Raw genomic sequence first — 23,876 nt, 5'->3', positions numbered from 1 at the left:
AGCTTCAAGAGAGAGGGATTTTTAAGAAAAGTACTATAGGAGAACCTGAGATGGGAGGTGGGACAGTAAGTCACCAAGTGAACGAGTTCTTGCTGCTGTCATATGAACATTGTTCTGGTAAGTGATTGTACTACACTTGGGTTTGGGGAATGTTTTTTTCCCGACATTACATACATCAGGATTTTATGAAGGTAAATGCTTATAAAAGATATTTCTTCAGTGATGTTGCTATATTTAATTTTTAAAATCACTGAAGTTTGCTTAGATCTCAAGGCTTTGCAGCAAGCTGACATGGGAAACATGAGGCATGAAGTGAGTTTTATGTGCTATGTCATCATAAGGAATGGTAGTTGTCTATATACAAAATGGTACCAGGAAGCTGGAATTGTGTTGGAATTCTCTGTTTAGACACCTCTCACAGTGAGGATGGTGACAGATTCCTTAAATATTTTGTGAGTTCTGTGGGTGATGAAATACATGGCTTGTATTAGACTCTAGAGAGGATGCGAAATAGTTTTAAAGGTATTTAACTGGTGAGGGAGTTCAGAAAGCATTGCATTCTGTGTGCTTAAAAGTATTTACAGCTTGTGTCTGACTTTGTTGAGCTGGCTTCTGATTTGGTTACATTTGTGTAAAGCAGATGGATTTGGAAATTCTGTTAGTTCCTTGTAGTGCTTTGTAAAGAGTTATTATGAGAAAAGTATTATGCAACAATTCAAAACTTGCACTGGATAGGTGTACAAATGTATACCTTAATTCCTACTATAATAAAAAAGATTCATATAAAGAAAAATTTATGTTCTTAGAAGTCAATCACAGTTGCAATGCTGCTCACCAGAGTGGGTTCCTAAAAAACATTCTGCCTATATTTTATGTGAAAGTGAACTTTTTCTGTTGTTGGGCTTAATGAGGGATGATGAAATGATTTTCTGATACCCTGACAGCCGGAAAAAATTACTGTATCTTTTCTCTGGGCTCATTTTTATTATTAAAACCTGCCATTTTTTCACAAAAGCTTGGTGCAACCCTTCACAATTTCATTTGAATTCTAAATTAATATTAAAAATGCCTTTTGTGTCACTCTTGCTCCTCCTCCTTTGCATTGGCTGCAGTCAAAAGTGGTTGATTTAGCGTGAACAAGCTGAAGAAAACCCACAGATAAGAGGGCCTTAATTATATTTGGCTGTGGAGGATGGGAGCGATTGAAGTGTCTTGAGCTGCCATGTAACAGCTGCCGGGCAGTGACTGACTGGAGTGCTTGGGCCCAGCGCAGTAATGGTGTAACAGGGAGTCATCTGTCATCCTGTGAATGACACACTTCGTGGCGGTTAAGCTAATTTTCATTTTGTAATTGAGATTGACTAAGTGCACCCATGGCTTGTTGCCACAATAATTCAAATTTTGCGAGCTATCTGGAATATACAGATTGATTTCACTTAAATGTCTTGAGCTCTAAAAATTCCTGCCTCTGTGTGTTTTTTGGAAAGGGAGATCCTTACAGTGTAGTGAGGCAGCTCTCGGTGGTGCTGAGGCAGTTGTGTGTGAACAGCTCTGCTGTGGTGCTGTGACAGCTGCCACACGGAGGTGTGGCCAGCTGGACTGGCCCTGAAGGGACACCAGCTTGGGAGCTGGGCTGCTTCACAACAAAGGCTCCACAGCGCAGTAATTCTCTCTGATACAGTCAGTGTTGGATCCTGGCAAGAATAGAAGATTAAGACATGAAGCAAGACTTCCCAGCTGGTCAGATGGGACTGGGTGATTTCCTAAATGGATGGCTGCACCACCGCCACTATAGGTTCCAATACCTTTAGGAAGTTTAGATCAAATAATTAACCTGGGTGGTTTGGGGATTTGTTTTTAAAAATTCCTTTCTATTTTTACTTTTTAAACTTTCCCAGACCTAGGAATTGTCCTGCTTGATTTTGTATCATGAAGAGAAGCACTATTTTATTAAAACCTGGACTTCTGGCGGATTCTATTGCTTTTTCACAGTTCCTACAATATAAGAATTGGAAAATCATAATTCCCTTTGTATTTTCTAACATTATGATATTTTAATTGTTGTAGCTTTCCCCCCTGGAAAATTGGTTTTCTGAGGTGAAGACCTTTGATGTATCTAATCTGTCCTTGAGCTGAAGGTATTAAGTAGTCCTTGCCATCATCCTTATCCTTGCTTCTTTTTGCTGCACCTTCCAGTTTCATTTCAGGGAGAGGGTATGAACTACAACAACTATATGGTATTGAAGCTGAGTGCAGTCTGGTGTTATGCTGCAGCATCCTGCTTGCTTTGCACTACTCCTTTCATAATCATTCTTTCATAGTAATTTAATAATAATTAATGTTGAAATATAAAGAATTTAATAATAATATCATAATAATTCTTACTACTGTTTGCTTATTTGACAGTTAAATTTTTGGAGGACTAAACATGAGTTACGACCTTTCCTAGATAGTAAAAATGACTGAATTCATATGCATTGCTATTTATAATTACAGTGGCTTTTTTACCCTTCTTCCATATGCTTTTCTCTGCTGTTTTTTTACAGAATAATTTCTTCTTGTGAGATGATCTTGTATTTTTAAAATCATTTTAATCTACTCTGGAACATTTTGCATCACCTGCAAACAGCTGTTGAACTTATTTCTTTTGAGAGCATACATGAATGAATGAAACATTGCTGGTTGTGGTCGAGAGCCCTCTTTATCTCCCTGTTTTGTATCTGAGCATTCTCCTACTCTTGTGGATTTGCCTAGTTTCTCTGTACCTGAATCCTGCTTGCTGACAGACTCAGCAGCGCTGCTGTTCATTCCCACTGGAGGTTTCTCATGAGGCTGATAGAAATATATGGCTTATTGTTCCAAATGTTTCCAGAGTGTGGCCAGGTGGGCTGCTGGGCTGGACCATGCTGTGGGCTGGTGTAGAGCAGTGTTGCAGGAGCAGTTGGCCAAAACGCAAGTTGTGACACATTGTATGAGAACCAAGGGTAAAGCTTCACTATGACTATTCATATTCACTATGAATATTTTTTAATATCTTGCTAAAAGATATCCTCCTAGTAAACTGGTTTCGAGTGCAATTGGTTCCTGCAAAGTGTGCTCTGGATCTGTAGCTCATTTTGTCTGCTCTATCTGCTCTTGCCTAAGAGTGGAACCAAAAATACAGCGTGTGTTCGTATGGTTCTGGACTCCCAGTAAGCAGGGAGTGATCAGGTCAACAGCACAAAAGTGTGATTGACTGATTTATATTTGACCCTGTCTGTTACTAAGCAGCAGATGTTAGGCCTTGTTTAGTCAACACTGATTATTTGCTTATAAAATACTCATAGGTCCTACGGAAGTAAGTCCAGTGTAAACCCTAAGGTTTATGATTGATCCACCAGTAAAAGATGCATATTTTACTTGTAAAAGAGTATTTTTTAAATTTTGAAAATGCATTTATTTTTGTGGGATCTGACATACATAACTTCAAGCTGCAGTTTGTGGAATTGGGTGATTAAAGAACATACTTTTTGGCTGTTTCAGCTCTTCTTGTACTTTCTTTTATATCTAATTTCATTTTGAAATTCAGCATGTATTTGTAAAGATACCTTTTAAACAGAGATGTTCGTGTTTGAAAACTGTTGAGTTGTCTGATATTTAGCTGCCCTAAATGTAAATGATTCACTTGGAAATGACGTGGCTTGGTTAGTTAAAATTATTCACATGTGTGCAGCTGAGCTGTAAAGCAGAATTATTTGAACTGCTTTCCACAAGGCACATAGCTAGTGTTTCTTTACTAAACTTCTGCTTATTTTTGGTTATTATAAATAACATAATTTAACTCACTTTCTCTCACATCAAGTGTTTAGGAGACCTGCTTTCCACCAGTGACTGACAGTCTGCAGGGTATTTTTAGAGTGAGCCTACAAAACAAGGGGATTACTGCCTTATATCTCTGCTCTTAAACCTCTTAGCATATTGTTTGGGACCATAGTTGGAGTTTGCAGTTGCTGTGGTGTCTGATGAATTGGAACATTTGCTTTATAATAGTTATTGATGGAGAAAATGAGGCTTGCTTTCTTTTATTTGCTGAATTTCACAGGTTTGTGAGAGGCAAATTATTTATCTTACACCTACTAGAAGGGGCATTGCATATCCTTAGGAATAGCTTCTTCTTTGCAATGATCAAACGTGTATTTTTCTCACAGTTTAAGAGTCTGAATGCTTATTTTGGTGATACTTCTGTAACATAACATTTTGGAATACTGACTTCTTTGTTAATTGCTGCAGTCTGGAGGTATTTATGTTTGAAAAGTGTATTTTACAAAATCCTAAGCTTTAGGACAGAGCCTCTGATAGTTGAATGTTTTAGCCACATAATTGTTAACAGTGTATTGGAGTACAGTTCATTATTTCATTTCCTGATATTTCATAAGCTGTTTGCAATTTTTGTTTAAGTCTGGCTTTTGCCAGTAAAATGTTGCTGTCATAACATTGGTTTTTTTCCCCCTTCTTCCAACCTCATCTGTGATGCAGATAGAATTGTCGAGTGCTCTGGAAAAAGTTGTGGTGTGGTCACATGATACCTTAGTTCAGGTATAAGACAGCAAGAGATCTCATGAATTTGAGGATGTCTTGTACTTCACATCATATGATAACAATGCATCACAATTTCAAAGAATGCTGTCAGAGACATTATTGTCACAGCTCGGATCTCTTTGGTCTTACATAAAGAGTTTAAGGTTGCCATTTCTGCTCTATTTTCAAAGTAAGATCTAAATAGTAGATCTAATAGCAGCACTTTCACTGCTGAAAGGTGAGTTTTCTACAGCTTCAGTAGACTTTTAGTTATGTATCCAATAATTTATCTTCAGCAAGGAAAATCCCCTTAATTTGAACTCTAAATAATAATAACAACAACAAAATGTATTTGCTGGCTGAATAAATGAAGAAATGCTTCACTTTTATGCATATTTGGATAGAATGCTTACTTGTATTGTATGATGTGATGTTAATTGGGTAATGAAAGGGTGCCTGGGTTGGAAAGCCGTGTGGTGAATAATGTGGTTAGTCAGCCTGTATTGCGAAACAGGGCTGTTAACGTCGTAGTGAGCATGCTCATACGGTTACTTGCCTTCTTTTGCTTCAGTGTGACACTGCAGGATTTAATTAGATTTTATGGGGTCTAAACTTACAAAAAAGCTCAAAGTTCTGCATTCAGAATCTGACACATGGGGTGACCTTTTCTTCCTTAGAAGATAAGGGTACTCTGTGTGCTTGTGCTGGTGAATAATTGCAGAGAAGCTGTTGCAGGGCAATTGCAGCAAGTTTTGGCTAACCTTTACAGTAGGCTTGGAGAGATAGGACATTACATGTTTTTGTACTGTGTAAGTGGGAGAGGAGGGGAGAGCGTTTGCTTAGCAGCAATGCTTAATAAGGATTTTTCAGAGAAGTAAAGCTCCATCCTAGCAGCTTCATAATAGACAGGGACAGACTATTTACCTTGGTAGCACTCAGCTTGCTTTCCTAGCTTGCCTCTTTTTTATAAATGAAATGTTCATACATTGTCATCTTAAATTTAGGGACTCAAATTTTACATTAGAGAGCAGAAGAGATCTAAATGTTTTAAACTGCTTCTACTTGTGTTTGTACTGCAGGTGAGCCTGCCAAACCCAAACCTCATCCTAAGAGAATGACTTGAAACAAGCATATTTCCTCACTGGTGTCCTGGTTATAGCCAAGATTTACAATAATGTTCAAGTGGCAGCAGTGAACTGTATTTTATTTGAAAAAGCCATGAGAAATACTCTTCTGGAATACGGAAATGTGGGCTGTTTACATTTCCTGATGCATTTCATAGTATGATTGAGGTTTTCATAATGCTCAAAAGATAGCTATTAAACATTAGTCTGCGGACAAGTGTGACCAGGTTGTACTTTCACAAGAACTCAAAGCCGCTGAGCTTTCTAAGGATACAGATCTTCACAGCCATGTGGAGGAATGTCTCTGGGGTGTTTTCCTAGTCAGTAGGTTAGGTAAACACATTTTTTTCAACAAGATTAATATTACTTGTATTTCCTCTTAGGTGTGAAATATCAGGTAACTTTGGCAGGAAGAATGCATCCTGATTCAGAAAGCTTTAATGTCAAAAAATGTGACCAAAACATATTAGAGATGGATGAGGTTTTTGCTCTGGGTTTCAGACTCTTTGGCTTGGCCCTTCAGCATTATTAGGTGTATTTCACTGGAGAAGAGCATATAAGGGAGCAGGGAGCAGATGGTTGTGCAGTTGCTTAGCCCTCACCTGTGTGTGGCCAGCAGGCAGTAGTGGTATGAATGAGACCTTTTTTTTTTCTTTTAAACTACTTAACCTGATAATAATCAAGTTAATTGAATTTGTTTTATATGTAGGCTTGTAAATTTTAGAATGATCCCTATAACACATTTTTCTTAAAACTGTATTTCCCTGCTGTTTGAAGTGCACACCTCTAGGAATTCTGTTCCTGTGTCAGTACTACGCCCAGTGGTTCACGCTCCTAGGAGGACTTTGTACTGCAGATCAGGAGGAAGGCATCTGGAGTGGGTGGGTCTGTGTGGGGCAGGGAGGTGTTCCCTCCTGCCCCCGGGTACTCTGCATTTGTTGCAGGCTGCAGAGAGTACTTTGCCCTTGTTTGACCCATGACTTTTTTTTTCTAAATTAGTAAATAGGAAACAGTATTAAATTCTGAAAGAAAATGGATAGTAATCCCAAATCTGCTGAATGGTTTTAAAAAGCTGATTGAAGACTTAATACCCATTTTTATCCTTTTTCATTGCAAACAGAAAAGATAATAGATAATTGAATGCAGATTAAATAACCTTTGTGAAGGCTAGAGTTCATAAGAAAGATAAAAAATGTTTGTGCTGTTTCTTTGTCCTGAGTGTTGAAACTCTAAGTGGCTGCTTAGTGTGAAATATGTGGTACACCCGAGCTTACAATCTAACCAGTTGAATTTGTGCACGCAGTTCAGGTTCCCAGGTATCCATACTGTCCTTCTGCCCTGCACATTCTCTAGTTAGGATTACCCAGTAGCAACAACTGCTCTGCAAGAAGCAGCTCTCCACAGTGTAAATGAATTGCTTATCTAAAGGTATGGCTACATGGGTTAACTCTTGCAAAGCTAAGCTCCAAATTTGCATCATCAGCAGCTTCCTCCTGATCTAACTTCAGTTAATATGAAAGCTTACCCATCTCCCACTGAAGGGTAAATTGCTGGCTTGTGCTCACTGAAGGGTAAAAGTGAACACAATTGTACAGCAGAGCAGCTAACAAGACATGAATTAACATGCTGGTTTATCTTGTAGTAATTTGTTCTGCAGCCATACCCTGATGATGCAGTAGGTAGTGAAGCTGTGTGCTTCAACATGCACTTTTATCCATGACAGTGTTGTTTCTGTCTCTGTTGTTTCTGACAACTCTGCCCCGAGTTGTCAGTGGACTGATAGAGGTGTAAATGGTAGTTATTCTGTTGGTCAGAAGAATAATGACGCTCCAGCTCTCCTTAAATTGCCTTTGGAGCTCTGTTTCCAAAATACATAAATTTTCATGAAAATAAATTTAAAAACTCATTTGTCTTTTTGATACCTTTTGTAGGTAGGTGCTTTGAAGAAATGGTCTAATGTCTAGTCTCATGATGAAATCTCTTGAATTACAAAAGTGGTGGAGATATTCATGTTGTGTGGGTCATTTTGTTTTGCTTTGTTGGGGTTTGTTTTGCCTTTTTTTTTTCTCCAGTGGGAATGACCATTTAGATACTCAGCTGTCTGCAGTAAGATAACCTTGAAATGTACCAGGACCCAACGTGGCTGTTTCCTTATTTCTCCAGAAGGCTCAGGACTTTCAAGCCTTTGTTGGCAGTTTGTCTCTGATGTAATGTTATGTTTTGTGATTTAATTAGATTTTGAGTCCCCTATCTTGACTTTTCACTAGGTTTTCTGAGTTCTAGACAAAATTAGTAAAAATTTCAGCACTTAATTGGAGCAAGTCCCTGTGCTTCTCTTCTGAATCCTCAAATATGCAGCCTGTGTGAATTTTCTATTTAACACTTTCCCATCAGGTGACAACTCTAGTTATGTTGTCCTGACATCCATGTTACCAGCAAATTAGGTATTTATGGGACATACTGTTTTGCAGCCTACTTGTAATTCTGATATTTCAGAAAATGGAAGTGTGGCCATTGAAGAGAGCTTGCTGGTTGCCTGACAAGAAATTAATTTTGCTGTTTGTCAGCATTTCTATCAGATAGAATAAGCTATTTTTAAACTGTTTGTTGCCAACATGACCTCAAAATTAGAACATGTAGGAAAATGGGTTTGGTTTTTGGTGAAAAGGAAATACTTTGGGCAAAGTGCCACTTCAGTTTCTCATACAAAATGTAGTTGAGGAACTCTTATTCTTATCTTCCCCTGGAGATTGAGATTCCTGGTCAGAATAAATGTCAGATAAGGCGCCAGTCTCTTGGGCACCAATAATGCCCGGGAGGGAGAAGTCCAACAGAATGCTCGCATAAGCAAATGTTATGATAAGGCAATTAGACTGTGGTTTTTCACAAGTGGCACAGTGCTTGTGTGCTGTCCTCAGTCCTTGCTCTGCTATTTGCTGAAGTTCTTGAGATTCAGAGTTACCTTGAGATCTTCAAAGCTGACACGAGCCTTACTGCATCTAATTGTATCTCCTTAAGAGTCTGTTGCCCCTTTTGGCAGAGTGGAGTATCTGTGTCCATTTGTCTCTCACTGGAGTGCAAGGTCGGGGCAGCTGGGCTGTAAGCTGTGTGCTGACCAGATTTCTGCACTTTACACTGAAGCAGCTGGAGCAGTGATTTTGCTCTGGCACTGCCAGTCTGCAGCAGGGACAAGAGTGGGTGTCTGTCCTTATGAGCTGAGATGCCATGCAGAGATTTGCTGCAGTATGTTTCACCTGCCCAAGGTGATTGAAGTTGAAATTCTGATTCCTTCAGACGGATACACAGAGTCTCCGTCTGCAGTTTGTAAAACAAAGTACATAACTAATATTGCTGTGATGCCTCTCTAAGCCTTGATGGAGAATAGAAGCTTTGCAGCTCCTCTTAAATTTTTGAGAATTGCCTTTGCAGATTCAGATATTTTAAAATGGCTTATAGCTTGTGAAATAAACAATGTTTATAGAAGAGTGTTATGGTTTAACCTGAGATGGCAACTGAGCCCCATCCAGCTGCTTGCTCACTCTTCCCGGTGGGATGGGCAAGAGAATCAGAGCAAAAGTGAAAACTTCATGGGTTGAGATAAAGATAGGTAAAACAAATGCCACACAGGCAAGCAAAGCAAGAAATTAATTTAATGCTTCCCATGGGCAGGCAGGGGTTTGGCCATCCCCGGGAGAGAAGGGCTCTATCACACATGGCAGTTACTTGGGAGGACACTGTCACTCTGAAAGTACCCCTTTCCTTTTGTCCTTCCTTCCATCTTTCCTTCCCTCCCCTGGTTTTACATGCTGAGTGTGATGCCATAGGCTGTGGGACATGCCTGTGGTCAGCTGGGATCATTCTCCCTCCTGTGTCCCCCTCACAACTTTTTACGCCCTGGAGCCAGCTCAATGGTAGGGTGGGGTGAGAAGCAGAGAAGACCTTGATTTCGTGTAAACACTCCTTAGCAACAACTAAACCAGTGTGTTATCAACATTTTTCTCAGCCTAAATCCAAAAAACAGCACTGTATCAGCTACTGGGAAGAAAATTAACTCTGTCCCAGCTGAAAGCAGAACAGAGCTGCTTCAACTTACTGAGTGATAAGAAATGCGTGTGTTTTTTATTTTGTACGTATGTTCTAATCTCTGAATCCACTCAAATATTTTATGTTCCTAGTTATGACAAGCATTTTGTAGCTATGAAGGAATGAAGTTGACACTTCTTTATAACCAGATAATTGTGATTGAGAATCCTTCAGCAATTTCCCATCCCTGCACTTAGACTGCTTGTTAGACCTCCCGGCTGTACCTACAAGGGACAATTGCCTATAGCCTTCATCAGACATCCCAACCTTCACTTAATTTGCATTTGGATTTCGGCTGCTTGGAGTGTCTCACCTTGTTGCTTTCAAATGCTCATCAAGTAACTTGGAGCACAGTGTTTGCTGTAAAAGTGGTCTTTGGTGTGGCTGTTTTCTAGTGTAGAAATACTGCAGGAATTATCCCCTATGCTGAAAGGACCCAGAATGCTGCAAGACCCAGGAGTGATGGAATTCAGGTGCCACTGAACTTGTGCATGTGACTATTATGTTTATTTGCACTTAACAATTAACATCACCACACTTAAATCACCCAGTCCTAGTGATACAGTGATGTTTTCTTTATCCATGGGTATATCTTTGAATTATTACTTATCTTACAGTAGTTCTTTTCATAGATGATGGAAAGATGGAAGATTCTTGAGAAATCATCCAATATCATGCCATGAAGATACAGTGGGAGCTGACTTGTTTAATTATCTGCTGCTTGAGGAAGAAAGTAGCAGTTGCTGAAGGAAGTTTTAGGGAGTCACTAAGAAGACACACACCTTTTTGTTATTTGGCATGGCTAAAGTGTGCCATGTTTTGTGAGATACAAAACAAGTTAGTATGTGTAATTAGTGATGGGCAGTGATTTTCTATAGTGCTTTTAATTTCTGGCTTTTGTTCAGCTTTGAAATAATTGCATTTTGACTTTAAACTTCTTAAATGTCAGATACCACAAACAGGAATGTGTTGATTTTTCTCACCTATGTAATACAGTTTTCAGTGGAAGATACTAGTTCTTTTCAAGGTTTAAAATGGTGTTCCAACTGCTTTTAAAGCAGCTTTTGTTCAAAGACCAGCCATTGACACCTGTAAATATCTATATTCTGTAGTTTATTCAGTCTAATGGGAAATAAGTGTATGTAATCCAATTAGATTTTGCTGCCTTGTATTCTGCAGCATCTTTTTTTTTTTCAATCAAAATGAGATGTCATGGTTGTAAGAAGGCTTCTTTTTCAGGAATGATGACCAAGTCTCAAGAACCCTTTCAGTATTCCCCACTTTGTGTCCCATATGATTTTACTTCTTTAAGTGAATATTGAGTCTTTTTATTAGTAGTAATTTTGCTGATAGCTTCTTGGGTAACTTAGTTTGAATCTAGTAAAGGTGAGCAAGTCTAAAGCATAGATGGAATTGTATATAGAAATTGATACAGGAAGGCACAGTGTGTACAGCATTTTGAATTCTAGGCTTCAGAAGTATATTTGCAGCACTGTCTTCCCCTTTTGAAGAAGTGCATTTTTCATTTAACCACAAGAATTTTACCAGTAGACAAGACAAGGGCTGGACTGTTCGCCTCAGTAAAAGCGTCAGTCTATCTCTTGTGCTTAATGAACAGCAGAAGCACCTGATTTTAGGAGCAGTTTAAGAGCTATGAAGGCTTGCCTTGCACGAGTGCCTTGGAAGCTTTTGCTGTTGGTGTCCTGCTTGGTTGCTTTAGGTAGGTGTTTAAATTTGGGGGGGCAGGATTTCATGTGCATCACTCTTCAGAGCTTCTCTGTCAGCTATTTTAGGTAACTGTATGCTCCCACTAATACTTATTCCTGGGTATAATGCTTCAGTTGCTGTGGAAAGATGTTAAACAACTAATGTGGATGTGTGTTTTCCATTTTGAAGTGAATACCCATCTTTCTCTGAATCTGTGTCCAAAATATTTTCCTCTCCCAGGCCCTTCCATTCATGTTTGCAAAAGCTCCGGTTTTCCACAGCGTCCTTTGTCATGATAGTGGTTGACCCAAAGTGGCTAAATGTGTGTTTGGTGCCTATTGGCAGTATTCTTTTTTTTCTTCTTCTAGGACGTGAAAATCTGAGAGATGAACAAACTACGGCAAAGCTTTAGGAGAAAGAAAGATGTCTATGTCCCAGAGGCCAGCAGGCCCCATCAGTGGCAGACTGATGAAGAAGGTGTTCGTACTGGCAAGTGTAGCTTTCCTGTTAAGGTAAGAGTTACTGCTGTTCTTTTGGATATCCATGAGGTACTCCTGCCATGAATTGTTATTTGGGGTTTTTTGGCAAGCATAAACCAGAGACATGCTTCATTACACACTGACCTATTTTACAGTTGGCTCTCATTGCAAAGGATGTGGCTTTTTTCTTGAAACCAGATGGCTCATGTAACAAATGCCTTGAAAAACCAGTCTGAGATATCCTACATTATTATCTAGTTGAAATAAATCATGTAGCTTGGTAGAGGAGTAATACAATATTCATCTTCATTTTTCTGGAAGATCAGAAATGATAGACCTCTTGGATTGCATGAACAGGTACTCAGTTCTCTCTGTTAAAAGTGTAGTTGTTACAGTTTGACTTGTAAGGTAAGTGGTGGGCTGTGCTTGAAAGCAATCCTTCCTCCCTCTCAATAATTGAAAATATTTTCAAGTAACACCTGGGATTTCAACCAGTGCATGAGGTTAGAAGCACCTGCTAACTTCTGAGAATGCCTCTGTGCTACGGTCTTGTGTGTGTATATTACTGACTATTAATGCATATGAAACTGAAATTTCCTTTTAAAATTCTGGTAACTCATCCCAGATTATCAGATTATTATAAATAGATATTTTCTTTCTTGTGTCCAATTCTCCTTCCTCTTTATTTAAGAAACAATAATTTAATACTTTAGGATAGTATTTACTATTAATAAATACCAGAATAAAAATAAATATAAAATTTAGGGTGGCTTGTTGCATATGCTCCCCTTTATTCCTCAAGGTACATTAATAGTAGATCTGCAAAAGGTTGGAAGCAGATGATGCTTGAGGAAAGCTAATGTGTTAAATATCAATGTACAAGGAACACAGTCTATGGTTCTGACACCTATGGGCCTTCCATTAGTTTTTCTCTGTATTATGCTTAAAGTAATTCTGTCTGATAGTTAAACATGTGATGTTGCTAGGTGGAATTCTTTAAACTGACTGTTGCATATTTTTGTGAAGTTGTGGATTGGTAAGTATGAGGTAACTTTCACACGAGGTTAATGCCCTGCTTTACTCTGCTAGAGTTGCTTTTGTGCTTTTACATATACTCAAGTGTATACAACATTTCTAGTTCATGGCTGCTGGCATATTTTTGTCTTGAGTTATTTTTCTGCTAAGAGGAAGGAACTGTAATTCAGTCCTGAACAGAGATGGTGTTTTGCCAAAGCTTTGAAAGTAATTGCTCTGGGAAAGCTCAAACTTAGACTAAGGTTTAACACTGTCTAGGAGAGAACAGAGCTGTAAGTTTGAGAATGGTGATTTTTTCATAACTTAGGCATTACACAGGTTGAAAAGCAGAGTGCTCAATTTATAGGCATTTAGTTTTATTCAGACGTTTTCAATCCTTTACTGAACACAAAGGGTGTGAACCACTCCACACTGTTAAAAGACTGACTTTTTTAAACTCTCAGTCAGGACTTGCACTTCTAATGACAAGTGCTTCCTGTATTTAAATGAACCATTCATCTATTCTGGGCACATGTACCCAAAGTCAAAAAAGGTTTTGGCCTATTCTGTGCTGAAAAGGTGTAGAAATGGATGAATCTTTGCATCCTGTCATCAAAGCGGGACTTAGATGCACTCGTTAGTCTGCTTTTGATTGGAAATCACTGAATTAATTTAATTTGTTCTTTGAGAAAAAAATGCTTTTAAGGTAAATGTAAGGGACATTCCTTGATTTGGTCAGAATGGTAGAGTATTAATATCTAAAGAACTTGCAATTGGGTGAAAACTTAAATTCAGAACAGTTTAATATTATGCGGTGTTTTATCTTACTTGATTAGAATTTATTTTCCAATGTAGTGTGCCTTGAAATGGACAAAGTGGAAATTTTATAAGGCTTGTGATGCAGAGTGGGTGTTAACTGGTGTTGAATAGATAGAGACAGGAAGTATGCCTTTGTGAGGGAACAAGATAAACCAGATGCAGAGTCATCGCTCTAGTGGGTGGTACTCTATTTTGCTCACAGAAAGAATAGAACTTTGTGCTATTGAAGGAGAGTATCCTGTTACGCCTGTCTTGGGTATTTTTTGGGAATTCATACATTCCAGGAAAAAGTATGCAGTCTCCTATGTCCTTAAATATCTGATGGGGGTGACTTTTCTTCCTGATGCTCCTCAGTGGAGCAGGACAAAGCGAGATATTTTGGGAAGAATGGTTAATGAATAGGAATGCATTCAAATAGGAAAGATGGTGAATATACCTGAGTTTTCTTTAAGTTTTGCAGTGGGAATTCCAAATTGGTCTGTTGTCTGTAGTGTAACTGTTCAACCACACCTGAATATGTTGCGGGAGCTGGGGAGGGGGTGCACAGGATTAGCCTGGTCTTACTTCTTATGATCTGCTTTGCCTGCTCTCTAAAAATCGCCTGAAATTCTTTGGAGTTCAAAGCATAACAGTAGCAAGACCAGAATCTGGTCTTGCTTTCAGGGATGATGAAGACTTCATCTGTACTCAGTGAAGACCTGAGAATTCTTAATAAATGTTACTGCAGCTGTCTGTAGGATTTTCTGTTTGAAAGTAAAATATATGAGACTAGTGTTCTAGCAGCCTAGCTGTGGGCTTTGTTACTTCTAATGCTTGCTATTTGATATAGGTAAGATGCTAATATACTTTTTTTTTTGAGATAGAGACAGGAGACTAGTGCAAACACGTAAGGGAACATTTATTCTTGGTTTGTCTTGTAAAAAAAAAGATCTCTTAAATTGGTTTGGTTTTTAACTTTTTGCCTTTGGGCACTTATATTTTGCCCAGAGCTTGGGTGTTTGTAGAGTGCTACCATGGATTTATCCTTTTTTAGACATTATATAGCATGTAGAAGCACTTTGAAAGTCATGTTGCAAATAGGATTTTATCCTGCCTTCAGGCTTCACTCTTTTAGTGTTGGACAGGGACTCCAGTAGCTGCTTATTCATTGTGCTTGGAGGATGCTGCACTGCAAACAGATTTAATGTTACTGAAAGGTTTTCTATGTTGGCACGTTTCTTGAAGCTCTTCCTGTGCTATGTCCACAGCTGATCCTTATTGTTAAAGTCATTAAGTGTTCTGTTGGATTTTGAGGAAATCTATGGATTGTCTTCCCTTTGGGAGAGAAGATGCTCTGTGGAAAGTACAGGCAAAATTCCTGTTACGTTCCTTTATGTTGCTTTAAAATTCAGGGGAGTAGATTTGATCTACAGCTGGTTCTCCCCAGTGCTGTGCTCATAAATTTGGAGGTGGTGATAATCATGAATGAATACTGTTCCTTTTAGTCAATAGCATTCCTTTTTGTTAATAGTCTGTGTTTTTCTGCTAGTTGGTGGGGCTGTGTTACAGGTAGCCAGGTATTGATCATATTTTCTCAGTGTGTGTAGATGTAATTACAGATAGTTCTTCTCTGTGTTGGAAATCTAACCACACCTGAGGTGGTAACCTGACACTCAAAGATAGGGCTGTGCAATGGCCGCTGGCTTTCCTGTAGTGCTCTTCTGTGTAAACTGCTTTGAATCCACTAAAGTTAGGTTGAAAGAAGGGCCAAGGAGAGACAGGTCCTGTCTGTCTGCAGAGGTATGGAAAGGGTGTTAAACTTGTGTTTAGAAAAGTTACTTGCAGACTTTTGATATTCCATTGGGAACTTGAATGGTGTTGCTCTCCTAACTTGGGTGTTGTGGAGGCATAATACCTTGCAGCTTTTATAGGTGTTCAACAAGAGTTGCCCCACTATTAAATGTGGCACTGGTACATCTGTTGCAGTCTGTGTGTAAGTCTGTTTTCAGGGACAAATTCTTTTCCACTGTCCTAACAAACTGAAAGGTAAATACTGTGTTTCAGTAGTGTATCCTTCCTCTGAGAGAAAAACAGCTCTTTGGAGTAACTGGTCTGTGAAATTTATATCAGAAAAATTAGATCATTTCCTTTTACCTAAGAGAACTAAACAAACAAAACGTTTGCAAATTCTTGGTCGTTCTGACCAAAAGGATGTGTTAAACAGAATATTAACAGCTGGCTGCTACCTGGTCTTCTAGAAGATGCAGCAGTTCTGTGTATCTTGGATTATTTAATTAGTTTTGTTCTGTCACTTCTGTGTTCTTGGCGGTCAGTCTCTTTTGACCTTAAGGCCTCTAAGGCTGCTGTTGTATATCACCTGCAGGTTTACTTGTGTTTTTAAACTCAACCTAGAAGGCTAAAGTTATCGGTGAAAAAGCTGGTGTGGAAGAGTAACAAACCACATTTCTATCTCTGGCATCCAGGGTTTGCTGCTGAGTACCTGGGGTCATTGGAGTTAGCCTTTACACTGAATTTGATTTCTGTGTTAGTGTTGACAAATAACAATTGTATGGATACAGTTATACTTTCATATATAAAAGAATTGCCTTTTCAGAACAAGTACTCTTGAACTGTTTCCTGTCTAACCCTTGCTTTTATGGGAGATGTTTGGAAGACACTGCATTGTTTTGTGTTCAAGAAGAGGCAGAAGGAAAGGGAGCAGCTGGCATAAGCCCTGTGGAGTATCCTCACTGGGACCTGTGAATGTCAGTTCTCATCCCTGGGGTCCCTGTGTTTAGGTTGTTGAGCCATACGTGGCACTGCTGAAACCACTATCAGTAGGAGCTAGGCCATTTCAGTCACTTTGCTTTGTGTTCTGTATTTAATTCCAATAGTGTTCTCACACCCCTCGTGGCTGCCCAGGTGTCCTGTTTGGTTTTGGAATTTGCATGTTGAACTTTATTGCTTCATGTCAAATTTATAAATCTCATATTAAAAATAACTACTTATATTTAATAAGTTTATAAAGACAGCTTGCATTCTGTTTCTCCAGGTTAGAAAGCACCAGCACAGGTGACTGTGGCTTTTGTTTTATGTCTTAAATGCACTTCTAGTTTGAAATAATAGCTGTGAAAGAATTTACCAGCGTGATGCTGAAGTGCCTTTAGGTTAAGCATGTGATATTTTTCACTGTGAAAGCCTGAGGTACTTGAATAGTCTTTGGAAACTATGTTAAGTATTTTTAAGAAGTCAATATGACAAAACTGCTGATTTCTGAAATGTTGTGCAGCCTTACACGTTAAACACTAGAAATCTCTACCTCTGAAAGCATGAGCTCATGTTAGCAATGAGTAGTAATCACTTATATTGAATGCTAATCCTCAGCAAGCAATGGTACACTTAAAAAATCCTGCAGCATTTAACATCACAGGAAAAAGGCTGGAAGTCAGCTAATTATAAAAGATGGTGATTATAATGGAAGGTGTGACGCTTATCTCCAATATATTCCTATGCATTTTTGTCATGGCTAAAAGGAATGTCAGGTGATCCCTAATTTTTAGGCTTTTTACCTGAGTGTCCAGCCCTTAGTTTTATTTGAATGGCCTTGCAAACAAAAAGTTTTAAATGAAATATCTTGCTGAGTTTTAAAAACCTCCTGTCTTTGGCAAAGGTGAAATTCTTAAATAGTTTTATAAACTTCAGGTTGTTTTAAAGATAGGACAATTAAAATGGTTTGGATTGCCTTGCAGAAATACTTATTTTAAATGTTATTTAGGTGTTGGAAATCAAAACGTTCTCATTGGGTTATACTTTTTTATTCTGTTTTTTAAAATTAGGAGATCCCCAGTGTCGTACATGGAAACCGAATTTTTTGCAGGGGTTGAAGAAAAGATACAGTGGACACCTGTGCAGTGTGTGTATAACACTTCATGCTATCAACACTTGATTTTCCTTTATATTTTCTTTTTCCTAAAGAAAGTTTTAAATGGTTGTCTGTTCCTGGAAAAATAGGAATTGCACATCAGAGCATAGGGTTGAAAACCAAAGTCTGACAGTAGATATGTGAAGCTGTGAGGGACTAGGAGAAATAGTGTGTTTAGCTGCATCAAAGGAAATTTAGGATATGCATTGCAATAACAACCCAGCAAAATAATATCCCTTTCTACAGTGAGACATGTAAACTACAGGGTAGAAGGTCCAGCCTTCTGATCTCCAGTTACAGAAATGTCATAATACTTCAAGGCTGACTTCTCTGATGTAGATGTGGAAGTAGATCCTGCCCTGAAGCAAGTGCTGTCCTACATAACCTTCTGAGTTCCCTCTCTGCCTCATTTTAGGGATTTATAAGAAAATGAAGAATATAGCATTTGTATATTCTGTATTGAGCTTCTTTATTGCATCTTCAATATTCCTGACTCACAATGTTTTTTCTTTTGGCAATGATAAAGGTCACGTGAGAACCAGTATGTGAAATGCTCAGTGTGGCTCTTAGGTGGGTGTGATGTAGAAAATAGAGAGAACTACTGGTATAGGTACTGCTTTAGATTCTTTTGATCCTCATTATTCAGACATTTAGCAGTCATAGCTGCTACAGTTCCTTGTTTTGGGGAATTTACCAGGTTGGTGAGACATTTTGATTTCTGCTGACGGTGTGTAGCATCCTAACTAACCTATTGCTTTGACTAAGCAAAATTAAACCTTGTTGATGCTTAATCAACTGTTGTCTGTGCTTCTACAGCTTTGTCTGAGCAAACATTTGTTTCAAACTAATAAATTTAGAAAGCAGGAGCATGGGTGTGAGAGGAGAGAAATAAAATATTGAACATTGGAACATAAATCTTAGAAGTCAGTGGAAAAGTAGCTCAGCTTTATGATGTATCCAGGATTTCTGGATTTAAGCTTATGTCTGCTTGCAAGACAGCATTTCACTCTGAAACTTTGGTGCTCAGGCTTTAGTTCTTGAGCAATGCCAATTCTAGAAGCATATCTGCACATGCAGATGTCAAGTAGTCAGTCTTACTGTTGCAAATAATACACCAGAACTTCCACAGAGGAAGAAAGAGGAATGTCGTTGCCTCTAGGAAAAATACCAAGAAATGCTGGTGTGCTTCTCTTTATGGCAGCTTGTATCCCAGCACAGGACACCTTGGCCAAGACTTCAAGTAAGCTCATTTCCTGTGTCCATCTAGTTTCAAATGTAATCCAAAGAACCTAATCTGTTACTGCAAATAAAACAGTGCATGTGAACATCTGCTGATACAGAGGGAACTTCAATTATTTGTGTAGCTGAGTCTGTTTCAAATAGAAACTGTAAAAGCATATTACCAGACTTGAGCAAACAGAACTGGCTTGAGTTGTCCAGGTTGAAGGACCTCTGGTGAAGGATCTTTTTGCCAGCTGTTATTGTTGAGCTTTGAAATTTTGAGAACTGAGTCAGCCAGTATTTGAGAGAGAAATGAAAACAAAGAAGATCAGGGCAGTATTGCTTGTACTAGGACACAGATTGTGTTTTATTTCTGACCTGGTGTATCAGCCTTGATGTTTTAGTAGGAGCAATTTCAATAACATGTATTGTGAGAAGACAGTAGGAAAACTTCACCAGAAACACTTGATATGGTAACTTGAGTGGTTGGTTTTTAGATGAAGTTGGAAAAAGTTTAAAATGTTGAAAAAGAAGAAATTTTCTCAAGCACTTTTCAAATTCTAAGCATACTTTGCTATGTGCCAGTTTAACTTGTTTCTGTGTCGATTGCTTTATGTTTGGTTTGAGATTGGTACCAAACAGCATCTTCAGCAAAAGAGAACATGAAAATCAGTGATGAAGAGGGAAAGTTTTTTTGTTTCTGTTTATTTGCTGTGCCATAATCTCATCTTCTTATTGCTAAAAATGTTAATATAAGCAGTGCTTCTGTTTAATAATGTTTGCATTAAGGACTTTTCTCCAACAGCCCCTAGAAGTATTTTATTTGGATTAGAGCTTTTATGTTATGTTACTCTGTATGTGGACTCTGCCCGCATGGATTTTAGCTTTCTGTAAAACCACTGGTGGGTAATTTCTGGTATAACGATTAAATCTCTTGCAGAACAACTTATGTCCAAAAATTGCTGATGTCATGACTATCATTCACTGGTTGCTATGGAAATTAAGTAGGAGTACATTCAATATTAATACTGCATTCCTGTTATGTGCATTTTCCTGATGGAAAAGTACTCACTTTCTCCAGGAATGCTACAATCCCTGTGACAAGAAATGCTCTTTGCAAATATGTCAGAGGTACTCCTTTCTTTACTGTTCTCAAAGTCATCATCCACCACAGTATGGCTTGGGCAGTTCTGTGGATTTCTGTGTACCCAGCACTTACGTGTCCCAGTCCTTGAGTGTGTTTGTGATAATGTGCTGTCATGGATTTGCATGAGATTTTACTTATATAGGACAGTTGCTGCCCAGGCACTTCAACAGTATGTTTCTTCTCCTTTAGTTTGAAAGGGAAGTTCCTTTCAAAGATCCTGAAAGGTTGTGTATAGAAGTGTGGGATTTGTGTATCTGCTTTAAAGTGGTCTCCATGTAATCCTTTTCTGGTGATGTAACAACAGAGTTTAACAATAGTTTATTTTTCTGAAGTCCTGAATTCTGGTGTTTAACTTTCATTTCTAGCTCTAACTAGCAGCTGCATTTCCTTTATGAAATTCTGAAATGTCACTCATAAAATGCTGCTGCATTAGTAAGTTGAGCTAATATTTCAAATTTAAGGCTAAGTTGAGATAGATTTACAATTTAGCACTTCTGTTTAAAATAGAAACTTTAGAAGAGGTTTCAGTTTTGACAGTCTCTTGCCAGTCTTCTTGAGGAAATATTTTTGTCTTTGATTACAGTCCATTAAAAACCAGATAAATATTGCAGCACTGGTAAAATACAGCAGCTGTATATATCTGCTCTTAGACTGATGAAAGAAACTTGAAGACTTGGAAGGGGACCTGCTGCTTAAGGGGCATTTGGCTATGAAGAGGACCACAGCATTCTGGTTATATAATTAAAATTTATTTTTACAGAAAATAAAAGTATATTGGCCCGTGTAAGCAATTAACACATCACCACTCCATCCCAGAAAAATTAGAAACCAAAGCAAGAAGAATTTTGAAATTGCTGTAAGATGTTCAGCACCAGTGCTAATGATGAGCTTTTGGCTTCTGCAGAACTGGCTTCTGCAATGGCAAGAACAAGTTTTTTTCTCTTTGTGTGAAGAGCTAGAAGTGTAACATGTAAATGCAAACAAAGTACCTTTTGTCCTCTATATCATAAAGAAGTATTGTGTGAGAGTGTAATTTATTTTAAAATTCAGAATTGATTGATGCTCAGTGAGGTCTGTGGATAGTACCGCTTTGGTGTCGATAGATGCACTTGATATGTGTAATAATGTCTCCATTCACAGGAGTGGAAGCAGTATTGAAAACTGCAGCTAAACTTGCTGTCTCCAGCAGCAGTGGCATGACTGATTGCTGGAAGTTGGAACATGGGACTTGAATAGAGGTTTGGCAACACAGGGGAGAATGGCTGTCTGTTTTGTGGTGTGACATGAGGCAATATTTACCCTGTTCCATTTCTCCCTTTTCCAATCAAAAGGCAGGTTGCCAAGTAGAGGGGCTGAATGGTTTGAATCTTCAGTTGGAAACATTCTGGCTACACTGAAGTAAATGAGATGTGCAGATAGGTCAGGAAATCTGAAAGTTGCCCTCTATATGGATGATACAAATGGTCATGCAAACTAGATGGTTTGTTCCTTACACATATTTTTTTCTGTCCAATACAGACCTCAGGCTTGCTCCTGTCTATATCACTCTCTTCTTAAAGAGAAGTTGCTAAACCCAGAACTTTCTCATGACAAATGTACAACAGAATTTCTGCATCTGGAACTTCTCCCAGAGAAGTCATGGCACAACCGAGTAGCTGATGATGTACATATGTACTTCCAGACACACAGTAATTGCATCTTTAGTTGTTACTGTTTGTGTATTTTTAGGATTAAAATGTTCTGCTTTGTGCTCTGGAGAAATGAAGATCTTGCGCAAGTGTTCAGCAAGCTCAACTGAGGGAGTACAGTTGCTGTTTTGGCAGCTCCAGCATTCAATTATAAGGCTTCAGCCTCACAGAGCTCATTTTGAAAAAGCTCTAAAGAGTCAGATCTTTTATTTACCTTCTAATTTCAGTGCAATTTATTTTTCAAGCTGTTCTCCAGCTGTGAGAACTGAGTTAAATGAAATTCTTCCCAAATAGTTCAATCCACATTTAAGTCTGTTTAAAAAAAATGCCAAATAGTGAGATTTAATGCTAAAGCTCTCTGTCACTTAAGATATTGTAAATCTTTCAGCAGTTTCATGATATATAGAGCTTCCTCTTGTGGAGCATCTTGCCTTGCATGAAAAAACATTAACTTTTCAATTTCTATTAAATCTTTGAAACAATCTTGATTTTTTCCATATAGTTGAATCTCTGAATCTGAGGGTGCTTCAGTATGGTACTGTGAGTGAAATGGTTTTTTGTCCAAGTCTAGTATCCTAATTAAGGAAAGAAAATCTAGGAGATTTCAAATAACTCATGACAGAATAGTCTGTTATAAAGTGCAACTTCTTAAAAGGTTATTAAACTTGTGTTTACTACTGCATTAAGTGACACAAGCATTGATTCTTGTATCATATTTTAAAACCACTTATTCACTCTCTAGCTAGCCTAGAATCTAAATGCTGAATTGCATACAACTCTTACAATGGCCGGTAAATTGGGGCAAGTTTCTTTCACCTATAGCTCTCACTACAAAACTTCAGAAAGGTTTTCGTAGCTTCTCTGATTTTATTCAAGATTTAAGTACTGTGAATGAGGATACGAATTTCTCTGAGAGAACACTTCCTTTCACTGTCAAACTGCCCTATGATTGGAAAAAGCAGGGAAATTGGAAAAATTAAAGCTAAAAGTTTGAGTGTGAAATTATCCATGGTACCCTGAACACTACATTCTTGACATATACTTCTTGCAACTGGTTTCTCTATAGACTACTGTTATTCTGGGTTATAAATTCAAAAGCTTTGAAGCTTGATGTTTCTATTCACTGTTGTGTTGCTAGGGGGTTTTTAAAGTAGTGCTTGGTAAGATGAATCTGTGGAAAACACTTTTTTTTTTTTAACCCCTCTTTGTAATGTCCACATAACAGCCTGTTGTTGTAATGAAGAGAAACAATTTTGGTTACAGCTTTGAAAAAGGGGTGGGCAGATTTCTCATATTTGGACATTACCATGCAAAAATATTTGGTCATCTTACTGTGTAGTGTAATTTGGTTTTCAATACTAAATACATTTATCATTATTCAAAAATTATTTATTCATCATCGTCTCTATATTGATGTAAGGTTTTCATGCTATGCTAGTAAAAAAAAAAGACTAAAACTGATGATGAATAAGCAGGAAAGCACAGTTTTCAATACTTTCCAATTACGTATTTTCCCCTAAGTAAGGAAAGTCTGTCTTTTCCTCCAAATTTCTAGTTGTATTGTGTTTTTCTGCTGATACTGGTGCCCCCATAGATATACACAGTCAAGTCCCCAAATGCAGGTTTAGAAGAAGGTGCTGGTAATGTCTGTTACATCAGCTGCACTGAGATGAATTCAGAGCTTGGATTCATCAAAATCCCAGGAGTTTAAGGAGCTGCTATTAACCTGTTCTCCCCATACTCTTTCCTGCAGTACTTGGGACACGTCGAGGTGGACGAATCCAGAGGAATGCATATCTGTGAAGATGCTGTGAAGAGGCTGAAATCTGTATGTATATTTGTTTAATGGCAATGTTGGCTTTGGGGCTGTAAGCGTTACTGGAAGAGGTCTGTTCGGAGCAGTGCTCCAGCTAAAGACTGAACTTTTGACCCATGTTAGGAGAACAGTTGGCCGGTTTGAGAGCACTGCTGCTCTTGGGGGGACGTGCTAATCTGATGATGAGAGGGAGAGTTACAACTGTTCTTTCTACTTGCAGAAACTATTTGCAAAACAAATGTGTAAAAATTCTCTGTGACCTTTCAGGCTAAGTTGGTACCCACATGGGACTTCAACCATTGTTTTTTAACAGCTTCTCC

The 23,876-nt window shown here is 38.3% G+C and overlaps 1 protein-coding gene across 1 annotated transcript in view; it reads left to right on the top strand.

The window, feature by feature from the left end:
• The first annotated feature begins 2,125 nt into the window (after positions 1-2,125).
• Positions 2,126-23,876, top strand: part of NUMB (NUMB endocytic adaptor protein) — a 43,970-nt gene continuing 22,219 nt past the window's right edge. Inside the window, 3 exon segments of the mRNA XM_031065447.1 lie at positions 2,126-2,138; positions 11,840-11,983; positions 23,494-23,568. Coding sequence (XP_030921307.1) covers positions 11,858-11,983; positions 23,494-23,568 — 201 coding nt within the window. The 5' untranslated portion in view covers positions 2,126-2,138; positions 11,840-11,857.

Source organism: Geospiza fortis, unplaced genomic scaffold, assembly GCF_000277835.1.
Source record: "Geospiza fortis unplaced genomic scaffold, GeoFor_1.0 scaffold54, whole genome shotgun sequence".
NCBI classification, from domain to species: domain Eukaryota; kingdom Metazoa; phylum Chordata; class Aves; order Passeriformes; family Thraupidae; genus Geospiza; species Geospiza fortis.
Note: the sequence above shows the minus strand (reverse complement) of the source record. Positions and strands in the feature narration are given on the sequence as shown.